At 43.4% G+C, this 12,207-nt stretch overlaps 1 protein-coding gene across 1 annotated transcript; it reads left to right on the forward strand.

Annotated features, from left to right (window-relative positions):
- Nucleotides 1-712: 712 nt before the first annotated feature.
- Nucleotides 713-11,757, forward strand: VPS18 (VPS18 core subunit of CORVET and HOPS complexes). Its single transcript, XM_069017360.1, has 5 exons — nucleotides 713-839; nucleotides 5,745-5,886; nucleotides 6,075-6,166; nucleotides 6,878-8,748; nucleotides 9,452-11,757. The coding sequence occupies exons 1-5, from the start codon at nucleotides 749-751 to the stop codon at nucleotides 10,178-10,180; spliced, it is 2,925 nt and encodes a 974-aa protein (XP_068873461.1). The 5' UTR covers nucleotides 713-748; the 3' UTR covers nucleotides 10,181-11,757.
- The last annotated feature ends 450 nt before the right edge of the window (nucleotides 11,758-12,207 follow it).

Here is a 12,207-nt window from a genome sequence, read left to right on the forward strand (position 1 = left end):
GTTACACTTTAGAAAGCCGACACAACTTTGTTACAGTGCCAGGTAGATGGGGGTGGGGGTGTCTCTCTGCCTATCATGCACACCAAGATTCACACTTCTGTTTTTTAAAATCTATTATATGAATATGTATTTACATTCCAAGAAGTTTACACTTATTTCCAAGAAGCCTTGTACATATGCTAATTAATTTTGTAGGCTTTATTACACATGCTGATGTATTAGGGAAGAGGTCTCTAGTGGTCATTTCAGGGGTCTCTAATGGTCCTGTGGGATGGTACCCCACCTCTTTTTAGCCTTCTTTGGTGGCAAATACAAGTTTTGATGTTTGGCATGGTTCTATCATGTTATATTCTGCAACAAAACCAGAGCGTACAACCCGCCTAGAGGAACTCCTGGTTATTATAGCATACACAAATGCTGGCTTTGTTTATTCGAGTGGGCCCTTTCTTATTTCAACGTAAGCCTCTTGGTATCGGCGGCCAGTGAGCAGAAGCTGCGGGCACTGCGCGGAGCGCAAGGCCTGGCAGCAAGGGCACAGACGGATTTGCCATCTCCGGGGAACACCGGGGACGGGAGAGCGGCGGACGCGGCCCCACGACACCGCAGCCCCACGGCACCGCGGCCCCACGGCCCCACCACCGGCGCCACGGCCGGGCGGCAGCGGCCCCGCCCGCCGGCCCCGCCCCGCCGGCGCATGCGCACGTGACGCGGGTCAGCTGAGCGCGCCGCGCTCGGGCCGCGCTGGGCCATGGCGTCCATCCTGGACGAGTACGAGGACTCCCTGCACCGCTCCGTGTCTGTGCAGCAGAGCCGCGCCAGCGTGGGCATCCCGCACTCCGGTACGTGTGCGCCGGGGCCGCCCGTGTGCGCTGTTCCTGCTCAGAGGGGGAGGCGAGGCGGCAGCTCCGGGTGGGGAGCGGGGCATGCCAGGCTGTGCTGCCTGGAAGAGGTGTGTCGCTGTGTGTGTGTGGCTGAGCATTCGGCTGCGGCTTGTTTTTTTCCACGGCTTGCTGTGGGAAGTGTTTAGAGACAGGGAGCACCTGATTGCTGGTATAGCAGAGTGGCGATGCCTGTAAGCCCAGCGAAACTGCGGTGCTGCTGATGTGTGGGAGGCGCTGGCCCTGAGGTGCGTGCAGTCGCGTGTGCCTGTGTGGTCACAGGTTATAACCAACCACGCCTCAGAGCTGTGGGAGCGGGTCACTTTGCTTCCTTTTTCTGCTCCTCTCTGAGGAAGCCATGCTTTACAGTGTTATGGATGTGTGCACAGCTGTTCCTGCACGGAGTTCGTTTCCTAACCCAGCCGCAGTTTACCAAAGACTTCGTTTCTCTAGAGTGGTTCCCTTAGGCTGACTACACGATGGCAAGGTGACAAACAAAGCAGTCTGTATCACTGCTACGCTTTTCTGTCAAGGGATGTGCAGCTTTGGTTTACTGTGCTGTTCAGGGAGTTGTCCCATCAGTGTAAAGTAATGGTGTGATGGCCAGTCTGTTTTTTCTTTCATGTCAGAGAAATTTATTCCATTATAAATTCAAGCTTTATTAGGTTCAATAACCATTTCCTACAAGATGCTACCTCTCAATATTTTATTGAGTGTGGCAGGGAAATGTAGGTTATGAGAGAATTCTGCTCTACCTGGTATTGTAATGGTAGTAGCAGCCACTATGCATAGTTGGTGGTTTTGAGTTACAAGTTTGGAAAAACATGGACACATTCTTTCAAGTTTTTTCCTTGTATAGTGTTGGCCACTGATAATCTTTGGGGAAACCAGGTTGTGAGATTAATGTATGTGATAAGAATTGATAAATTCTGTCATGCTATGTGTGTTATGGACGATAAATACACTGACAGAATTACTCTGAGTCTAGGTACTGAAGTAGGTATGTTCCCCTTGTTTGGTTTGACATGCATGGTTACTTTCTTGTGTAATGTTAGGTAAAGAATAAGTGGCCTGAATAGGTGTTGTGCAGAACAGTGTTGGGACAAGTCATGTCACTGAAAATAAATTTTCAAGGACTCAGCTTTTCTTCTTGACTGCTGCAACACCGTCTCCAGTCATGGCTGTCTTATAGTTGAGAAATCTGCCTGTTTGCTGACAGTTGATATTGGCAGAGGAAGTTTGGGAAACTGCTTAATTTCAAAGACATGGCTTAATCAGGATTTCAATTATTCTTAAATTAGACCACACTGGCAATTTTTAATAAATCTTGGGTTGGTAAAAGTTGTGGGCAATCTGAAGTTCAAGTAAATTTTTTTTGTAGAAAGATACAATAATTAACTTCCTGAAGGCAGTCCTTAAGGTTAGGTTTGAAATTTTGGAAGCTGTTGAAACTTATTCCTCAGTTTCAGTGAGTTGTTCCCTGCGCTTGTTAAACTGCAGGTACTGTTTCTCAAAGTTGTAGATAAACAAGCAGTGACTCTGTATCCAGCCAAAAGTCCTGCTGCATTGTGAACTTCAAATACTGTAGTTCCAGCTTTGAAAAGCCTACTTTGACCCACTAGACTTGACCATACTAGTGATCTTAGATCTTTGGACAGATGAAAAGGTCTGAGGAAATATGCAGGTTTGCTCAGAAATCAGGTGGGAAATGCTGCAGTAGAATCTTGTGTGAACAGAAGAGGGACACTGGGGACAGGATGAGGGAGGAGACTGACTGAAAGGAATGAATGTTATAAAACATACATCTCCTTTGTACAGAGAACTGCATATTAAGGAAGCTCATCCTCCTGTTAGGGACAATAGTTAAAATCCTCATGGGTTAGTGGTGATGATCCTATGGGTGTTATGAATGTAATGGATACAGGCCTGAAGAGTCCAGAATGCTGGAATCCAATAGTTTGGCTTGAATTATGACTGAATTAAACCATAAACAGCTTCTCCTTAACTCTAAACCCCTGCCTCTGTATAGGTGCTATTTGTTCCCCTTTCCTTTCTGCAGTTAGGTTTCCTTGCTGAGTCAGCCTTGCTTTGTCAGGTGACAGTCTGAAAAAAATTCGAGATTACCTGATGAATGTGACTTGATGATCTGATAATACGTGGGTTTTTCAGAGTAATCCTTCCCTTTTATATAGATATATAAAAATACGTATTTATTGGTTAGCTGTGATATCATGTGTATCTGCACCTTGGGAGCTCTGTGTACATGTTTTGAACTGCAGTTCATTCCAGCAAATTTAAACTGTGGCATTGCAGCTCCCTGATCTAAAAAGAAGAACATCAGTTCTGCTTAACTGGAAATAAAGGAATGCACACTTGCATAAATGTGTAGCATTTAAGGTATGGATCAATGCGTACGAAAAAAACACGTGCTCAGCAAAAGGCTGCCTACTCAGGTTATGGTTGCTTTGTCTGTTCCTGCATCTTTCTTCTGGATAAAGTGTAATTTAAGGATCCTGCAGCTGGTCTAGAGGTGAGGTAGAGGCAAGGAGAAAGCATTGGTGGAATAGACAATTAAAGGATTTGTCTACTAGTAGCAAGCTACTTTCCATTACTACACTGTCTTTTTCAACACCAGTATGGCTGAAATTAGAGTTTTTGAGGAAACTCGAAAATATTATGGGTATCGAGTGTGTTTCAAAGTGGTGCTGTTAGTCCCAGTCTTGAGAGTGTCAGGCCTATGCTCATTGGCAGGGAAGTAATGTGTTCCCTCTGAGATACAGTTCTGTGTTTCTTTTTTCTCTAAGTTTACCCTTCCTAGTTAGCTGCTTTGGCCATAGATGGCCTTAACTTGCTATAGCTCTTTTTGGTTTCCATCTTTTTGCTCAGGGTGACTGCTGCATAGATCTGCTTGCTTTAGAGATCCTTCGCTTGCATGTGAAGCAAAGCAGTTGGGTTAGTCTAACAATGTATCTGTCTGTCTTGCTTTTGAGCTTGAGGTAGTGTGGCCAGATTGAGATCCTCTGCAGTTTTCTTCAGCAGAGCTTTATGTAAGATTTTGTGCGTATGGGGAATTGAGTCACTGGGAAAACTTGTGTCCTGGGACAGATATGGATGACACTTTGTGATAAGGTCTGTTGGTGGATGCACATGAGTTCCAGGATTTTGCTAATGAGTAACATCATTTGGGTTTGGTTTTATATGAATTTCTTCTTATTTTTCAGTTCACTGGCTTATCTGAGCTCTTTTGCAGTTTTTTGCTTCATCATAAGAAGGCCATAAAGAGTGCCCTCCTTATTTAGGAATACAATGGCATGGTCTCTTCGAGTCCCATGTTTGCTTGTGCAGAGGTCTACCCATCTGCAATGAAAATTAAATCTGTTGTGCTGCTTTTCTGTGCTGCCATGTGTGTTACAGATTCACTGGTCTTAAAAGTTTGTTTGTTGACCTCTTGCTTATGGCTGGGCTTCTTGCCTTTTTCGTAGTCAAAGTAATGAGTTAGAACTGCATTTTATGCTTTGTCTAGCTACACTGAAGATCATAAGAGGTTTATAAAGCATTATATTTCTGAGTTTTTATTTATTTATTTGCTTACACACCTCTCCAGAAGTATGTCACTACCTTTAAGTAAGACTTTCTTCATTCTCTGCCTTTCCCACCTAGATGTCCTTCCTGAGTAATCCTTCAACATGCCTCGCTGTGTGTGCCACATTTCCCAAGCTGGTTGGGGTGAAACAGACTAACTGAATACTTAATTAGTCACGTTAACTTACTTCCTCTGGTTGTCTATGTGGCCATTTTCAGTTCTTTCATTTGTCAGGTTTGCTTGCTTGGGCTTAAAATGCAGCATGGGTTCTGTAAGGTGTCTTTGTCTTGTCAAACTTTTTAACTCTAGCCTTAACTTCATTGGGCATTTCTTTGAATTCAGGCGTAGTTTTTGAAAAGATCAGAGGATTAGGTTAGTCTGGCTCCATCTTGGGATTTGCTATGAAATGGTAAACCAGTCTGAATGGGTTTTGGCTGAGGAAGCAATTTATGCCAAGATTGGAGCATTGATTCAGCAATCACCATGTCCTAGTTATTGCTTTGGCTCTAATAGGTAGTTTGCATGCCTTCCAACAACAACTGAAAAGTTGCAATTAGGATAGTGTTACGATTGGTGAAATGGGGCTATGATAAAAGCTTCACTGTGACCTCCAGCTGTGTTCTCTGCAGCAACTCATCCATCAGAGTTCTCTCTATGATGAAGTCTGCTATGTAGATACAGAAAAAACCAACGTGGCTTTAAAAAAATAGCTTTAGCTTGTGTGTGTTGGATATAAAGTATGATAGCTCATTCAATTCCAACATGGAACAAGAGAGAAATATATTTCAATTAACACTGCAGTGGTCTCTTGGGTAGCTTGTATGGTGGTGTCCAACCAGAGCCTTCTTTGTGTCTTGTGTAGTATCAGCCATTCTTTCTTGTCTTGAACAAATAAGCTGTCAACCAAGGAAAACAAATTACTTTGTGATTCTACTCTAATTTTCAGCTTTTTATGCAGTTTTTGTGACAGTTTTGTGGCATTCCCTGCAATTCTATGTGTTTTCAAATTAATACTTACAACAAGTTTGCAGTTTTGGGACAAGACAGATTAATATGAATTAATATTAAAAGTATATTAATACTTTTCTTCCCTGTTGTATATATATATCTATGTGAGTGCTGCTCTCCGTGTTCATGCTTCATGGAACACACTTCCTTTCCAGTAAAACTTGGAGCAGGAAATGATCCTTTTAGTCTTCTAGGCTGGATTTTGATGTAGTGTGGGGTTGTTGTTGTGGGGTTTTGTCTTGTTTAGTTTCTAAGTGTTCATGTTCTTTCTCCAGGATATGTCAGTGCACGACTGGAGAAGGAAACACCAATATTTAACAAGCAGAGGATTGATTTTGCTCCTCCAGAGAAAATTAACAGCTTAGTAGTCTCCTCTAACCAGCTCTGTATGAGCCTTGGGAAAGACACCCTTCTCAGGTAATGCTGCCAGAATCCTGGACTTATTGCTTGTTTTTCCCCTGCCTTTTTTTTTTCCCCTTAAGTCGTTAGAGAACTTATATTTGCAAACTGGATAAAATGCCATGAGCCCAATGTGGAAAACAGATGAGGAGTTACACGTATGTGAACTTTTGTCGGCAGCATGCTTTCATGGTTTCTCTTTGCAGGATTGATCTTGGGAAGCCAGATGAACCTAATCAGGTAGAGCTGGGACGCAAAGATGAAGCCAGAGTCTACAAGATGTTTTTGGACCACACAGGTGAGTCAGTGGATCATGAATATTTGCAGACAGTGGACAGAGCAGAACAAGTGGTGGTGAAGGAGTTATCTTGCTGTTTTGTACGTAAAAAGAGCAGATCAGTCTTCCATGGGCCAGACTCTGTTTCCCAGAGCCCCTACCTCCTGGTTTGCCCTTTTGCTATTAGTAATGCAAGGGCTTGTTGTGCACGTATTGTATTTTCAAACTCTAAATGAACAGATGCAGCTAGGCTGTTCTGAGCAAGGCTGCTAAAACCAATCAAAGGAAATGTTTGCAGTCACTCTGTGCTGTATGGTTTATATAAGAATTTTTAAAAAGGGCCAAAAAACATCTGCAGTTCACTGTAGCCTAGACTGATTCTAAGAAACTAAACAGAAGTTTGGAAAGAGATGCTCGTATCTCTCACCAACTGCCAGGGATAGGAGGGAACTTTGGAAATTGTTTATCCATAGAACATTTATTGAAACAGAATACCTTCTTGGTAAAGCATCTGGTACCGGTTACTTAACTTTGCAACATATGGACTACTGTTCTGATCCAGCATGGAAATCCCCCACATTCCCATGAATGTCTGGGAAAGTCTTGTATTAAGAATGTTGATATTGGAACTTATCAAATGTTAGGATTAGAAGCTTCAGGAATTTGGCTCGCTTAGGCACAGTCTTGATTTGTTCTCTCCTTCTCCCTCCCATACCCCTCTGCTGTTGGCAGGCTCTCATCTCCTGATTGCTCTCAACACCAGCGAATGCCTCTACCTGAACAGAAGTGTTCAGAAAGTGCGGGCACTCTCCCGCTGGAAAGGACACTTGATTGAAAGCGTGGGCTGGAACAAATTTCTTGGTTCAGAAACCAACACAGGGCCTATCCTGGTGGGGACATCCCAGGGGCAGATCTATGAGGCTGAAATCTCTGTCAGTGAAGGAAGCCTCTTCAGCACTAACCCTGACCAGTACTTCCGACAGGTCTACACTCTGGAAGAGGAATCTGGACCTGCCCCAGTCTGCTGCTTGGAAATTGAACGAGGGATAGAAGGGAAATTTTTTATTATAGCCACCACTAGGAAGAGACTCTTTCAGTTTGTTGGCAAAGTGCCTGAAGGGACAGAGCAGCAAGGCTTCAGTTCCATATTTGCTGTGCATGCTGACCATCTGCCCAGCTTTCGGGAGTTTCCAGCCAACTTGGGTTTCAGTGAGATAGCCTTTTACACTCCAAAACTGCGTTCCAACCCGCGCTCCTTTGCCTGGATGATGGGAAATGGGGTTTTATATGGTACATTGGATTATAGTCGTCCTGATTCAATTCTGAGTGATGAACGGGTCTGGGTTTATCCTCCTGATATTGACATAACTGTGAATAAGCCAATATCCATTGTACTTACCCAGTTCCACTTCCTGTTGCTGCTGCCTGACCGTGTGAAGGCTGTCTGCACTCTGAATGGACAGGTTGTTTTTCAAGATCTGTTCCTGGAGAAGTTTGGCTCACTGACACGCATGATTAAAGATCCCACAGTCCAGCAGATATGGATCCACACTGAGAAAGTAGTGTTCCGCTACCATGTCCAGCGGGAATCTAGAGATGTGTGGAAGATGTATATGAATATGAACAAATTTGATCTAGCAAAAGAGTATTGTAAGGACCGTCCAGAGTGTCTTGACATTGTGCTGGCAAAAGAGGCAGAGCACTGCTTCCAAAACAAGAGGTATCTGGACAGTGCCAAATGTTATGCACTGACGCAGAACTACTTCGAGGAAATTGCTCTGAAGTTCATTGAAGCCAAGCAAGAAGAGGCCCTGATGGAGTTTCTAATTAAGAAGCTAAGTAACCTAAAGCCTTCGGAGAAGACACAGACCACTTTGCTGACCACGTGGTTGACAGAGCTGTACCTGAACTGGCTGGGTATATTGCAAGGAGATCCCTCTCAGCGAAATCTCTATTTGGATACACGGGAGAAGTTTCGTACTTTCTTGAGCAGTCCTAAAAACAAAGACTGTCTTTTTAATAATCGGGCATCTATTTATGAGCTGCTGGCAAGCCATGGCGACACAGAGCACATGGTCTACTTTGCAGTCATCATGCAGGATTATGAGCGTGTAGTAGCTCACCACTGCCAGCATGATGAGTACGATGAGGCTCTAAATGTGCTGTCTAGGCACAGAGATGAGAAACTCTTCTACAAGTTTTCTCCAGTTCTCATCCAGCATATTCCCAAGAAGGTAGTTGATGCTTGGATTTCTATGGGCTCTAGACTGGATGCCAGGAACCTCATTCCAGCCCTTGTTAACTACAGCCAGAGTGCCAGCACCCAGCAGATCAATGAAGCTATTAGATACATGGAGTTCTGTGTCTACCAGCTGGAGGAAACACAGCAAGCCATTCACAACTACCTGTTGTCTCTTTACGCTTTGTGTCGGCCGGATTCGCTGCTGTCATACCTGGAGCAAGCAGGAACCAACCCCAACAGGATCCACTATGACCTGAAGTATGCACTGCGCTTGTGCGCGGAGCACGGGCACCACCGAGCGTGTGTCCACATTTACAAAGTGATGGAATTATATGAGGAGGCTGTGGATCTCGCCTTACAGGTATGTGTGTGTCTGTGCATGCTGTGATACACAGGAGTGTAGCTTCTTCAAGTTAGCTTGAACAGCAGAGCATGGAGAGGAGCTGGACGGACTCACTGGTATCAAAGCTGTGCAGCTGAGGCTTGGAAGAAAGACCTGGCTCTGTTAACATTCTTGTGTGCTGTCACAACTGCACAAGTAGGCAGCTGACTGACAAGCCATAACTGAGGGTAGGGCCACGGAAAGTACAAGGGGAAGTACTGTCTGTCTCAAGCTCAGTCTCTGACATAAAATACCTTTAACATATCTGCATTTATGCAAGATTTGTATAGCTATTGTCAAGAATTCTAATTACTTCCTATTCCTAGCTTTGGTAATTATCACAGAAGCCTTTGTCAGCTTAGTCTGATCTTCGATGTTGGATTTTTATCCTATTGGAATTGCTATGTCTTTGCTGAAATGTGTAGTCAGCAAAGATACCATAACATGAATTTGTCCTTACTGTGCTGGCCTTTGTTCTCTATTGGGTAGCAAGCTAATCTTCAGTGAGGAGTACTGGGGGAGAGGAGAGGCATTTGACATGGAAGCAAGGAGCAGGCCAGTAGTGCAGTCCTAGGGAATGTTTTCTAAATGCCTCTTAAAATGGACAGCAGGCTTTGAAGTTGAATGGTGGATAAACAAAGAGGCAAGCTTAACTCTGTTTCTTTGTCTGTCCAACTTCTAGGTGGATGTTGATCTTGCCAAGTCCTGTGCAGATCTTCCTGAAGATGATGAGGAACTCCGTAAGAAGCTGTGGTTGAAGATCGCTCGCCATGTTGTTCAGGAGGAGAAGGATGTCAAGAAGGCAATGGCCTGCCTCTCCAGCTGTGCTCTGCTGAAGATTGAAGATGTCCTGCCATTCTTTCCAGACTTTGTCACTATTGACCATTTCAAGGAGGCAATCTGTAACTCCCTGGAGGACTACAACAAGCACATTGAGGAGCTGAAAAGGGAGATGGAGGAAGCCACACAGAGTGCCAAGAGGATCCGAGAGGACATCCAGGAAATGAGAAACAAGTATGGCTCTGTGGAGCCTCAGGAAAAATGTGCTGCTTGTGACTTTCCACTTCTAAACCGCCCTTTTTACCTTTTCCTGTGTGGTCACATGTTTCACTATGACTGTCTCCTCCAAGCAGTTTTCCCAAACCTTCCTGCCTATAAGCAGGCAAAACTTGAAGATCTTCAGAAGAAGCTGGCAGCTACCAGCCAGCCCTCCAAGAGCCACCATCGTCCCAAGGATGCAGATACCATTAGCTTGGGGAAGGGGCAGCAGAGCCGGGAACAGATCAAAGCTGACATTGATGATATTGTGGCAGCCGAATGTGTGTACTGTGGTGAGCTGATGATCCGGTCCATTGACAAGCCTTTTATTGATCCCCAAAAGTATGAAGAGGAGATGCAAAGCTGGCTGTAGTTTTCCAAATCTTCAACTGTCAAACAAATTGTGAAGCTTCTGTGGTGGGAATATAACCTCCAGGAGCAGGAACACAGTGACTTCTGTGCACCTCTAAGCAAAGGGTAGTGCAGTCTTTTTACCAGTGTTAGGGAGAACTAGTCTTGAGAAGTGGGGAAATATAGCTATGGCTGTCTAAGAACTTTACCAATACTTAAAGCTAACCTACTGGAATATTTAGCAGGTGTTTCTCCTTGCAGTTCTTCTGAGGTTCTCAGTGTGAAGCTAAATGGAGTGCCTTGTTGTCCCAAAGGAATTGGGAACAACTTGAGATTTATCTGCCCTGTTGTGTGGTATTTGTTTTGGTGAAGACAAGCTGAAAGAGAAAGGTAGTGAAGGACACTAAGCAGTGTAATCTTCATTCATCACTTTCAAAGCTAGAATTGCCCTCTGTTTCCTTTTTGTTGAGAGTCTATAACCACATACAGAGAAAGAACGTGAAAGGACAGAAGCTCTTATACACATATATATATTTTGTAAACATCGTGCTACGCAAGTACATATTTCTACACAATGTGATACAAGAGTGTGTATAGTTTTCAAGCAGAAGTGTCTCATAATATACTAAAGTAATTTGCCTGCAATTCAAATGAGTAATTCTCACAAGCTTTATGCACAAGACCCACACACATTTGGATTTTCTGTAGGTACTGTTTCTCGAAATGCCTGTTCAACCCTTCCTTCCTCTCTCCATCTGTTTCTACTGCCTTTGTATAGTGGGTCTTGGTTTTGTCTTCACCCCAAACCAAAATTTATAGATGCAGTAGTAAGGTTTCAGCTGATACTCTGCAAGCAGGAACACAATCTGGATGTCTTGCTGTGGTTGTATTCAAGCTACACTTGAGCATTAGACTAAAGATCTAGTCAGAGGTTTGCTCAAGGGTAGTCTACAGAAAAGTTCTGTTGGTGTGAAATGTGCTTTGCCCTTTGAAGCTAGTACCTTGTGCCTAAACAGTCTTTTTGCCTTCCACTTTTTGGAGATGGCTGAAAGTCAATGCTTCTTTCTATTGCTCCAACTTGGAAAATTTTTCCTAGAAGGTAGCAATCACTACGTTGTGAGTGAGAGAAGAAAAAATTTTTGTTAGCAGTTTAGGAAGGGTTCCTTGTTTTATTTTAAGAAAATGAAGTTTTAATTAAGTTTTGCTGTTTGGGATTGAATCACAAAGGTAGTAATTGACAGAAGAATTGAATGTTCTAAAAGAAAAAATACAATTCTTGTAATTAAGGCAATAGAAAATACTGTCTTCTGAAAAACCTTCTCAGTTCTTTCACATGAATATATGTGCTTGTTTTGAGTACCTCTCTCAATCTCCTAGCCACTTACCCTGTTTGTAGGGTTGTAGAAATGAATCTTCATGTTATTGTAGGCGAATATGAATTGGTTTCCTCAAGAATCTGACCTAGGAATTCTGAGTTCAGAACTTCAGAAGAACATCTATGCTTTTGTTGGGAGCGTCAGCCTGGAATGAATGAATTTTGTCTGTGTAAAATGACATGAGTAATAAAAACAGATAAGAGAGTAGGTTTAAAATATGAAACCTGAGGTTTAAAAATCCTCTTTTCTTTGGTGGGGCCATGGGATAAGCAGTCTTGTTACCACCTGGTGGTGTGTGTTTGCTGGCTTATCAGAGAGCACTGTTTAGGTGGTTCCATTCAGCGATGGTTCACAAAACCCATGTGCTGTAGTTTTCTTTGGCTTTGGATAGCCTTTTGCTTTGAATAAGTCAGTGGTCTGGCAGAAGATTTTGTGATGAAAACTAAATGTGATGTCTTTTGAAGTTTACCATTAAACCTGTTATAACTGGCCACTCCTGTGAATCATCATCTTTTCCCGTAAGCAGTATGATATTTAAGGTTGTATATGTCATTATAAAACAACAGTAGCCTCCCACCCAAACCAGTTTCTGGTCAAAGATAAGTGGCTGTTTTTTTCCCCTTTAACAGAACATGGATATCAGCTCATTCTGATGCTGGGGTAATTTCAAATT

Source organism: Aphelocoma coerulescens, chromosome 5 (assembly GCF_041296385.1).
Source record: "Aphelocoma coerulescens isolate FSJ_1873_10779 chromosome 5, UR_Acoe_1.0, whole genome shotgun sequence".
Taxonomy (NCBI): domain Eukaryota; kingdom Metazoa; phylum Chordata; class Aves; order Passeriformes; family Corvidae; genus Aphelocoma; species Aphelocoma coerulescens.

Bases quoted from the DNA above. Each gene is read 5' to 3' on its own strand.
- VPS18 (XM_069017360.1), top strand. From the start codon at position 749: ATGGCGTCCATCCTGGACGAGTACGAGGACTCCCTGCACCGCTCCGTG. The intron at 840-5,744 runs GTACGTGTGCGC...TTCTTTCTCCAG, and splicing joins CGTGGGCATCCCGCACTCCG to GATATGTCAGTGCACGACTG. The intron at 6,167-6,877 runs GTGAGTCAGTGG...TGCTGTTGGCAG, and splicing joins GATGTTTTTGGACCACACAG to GCTCTCATCTCCTGATTGCT.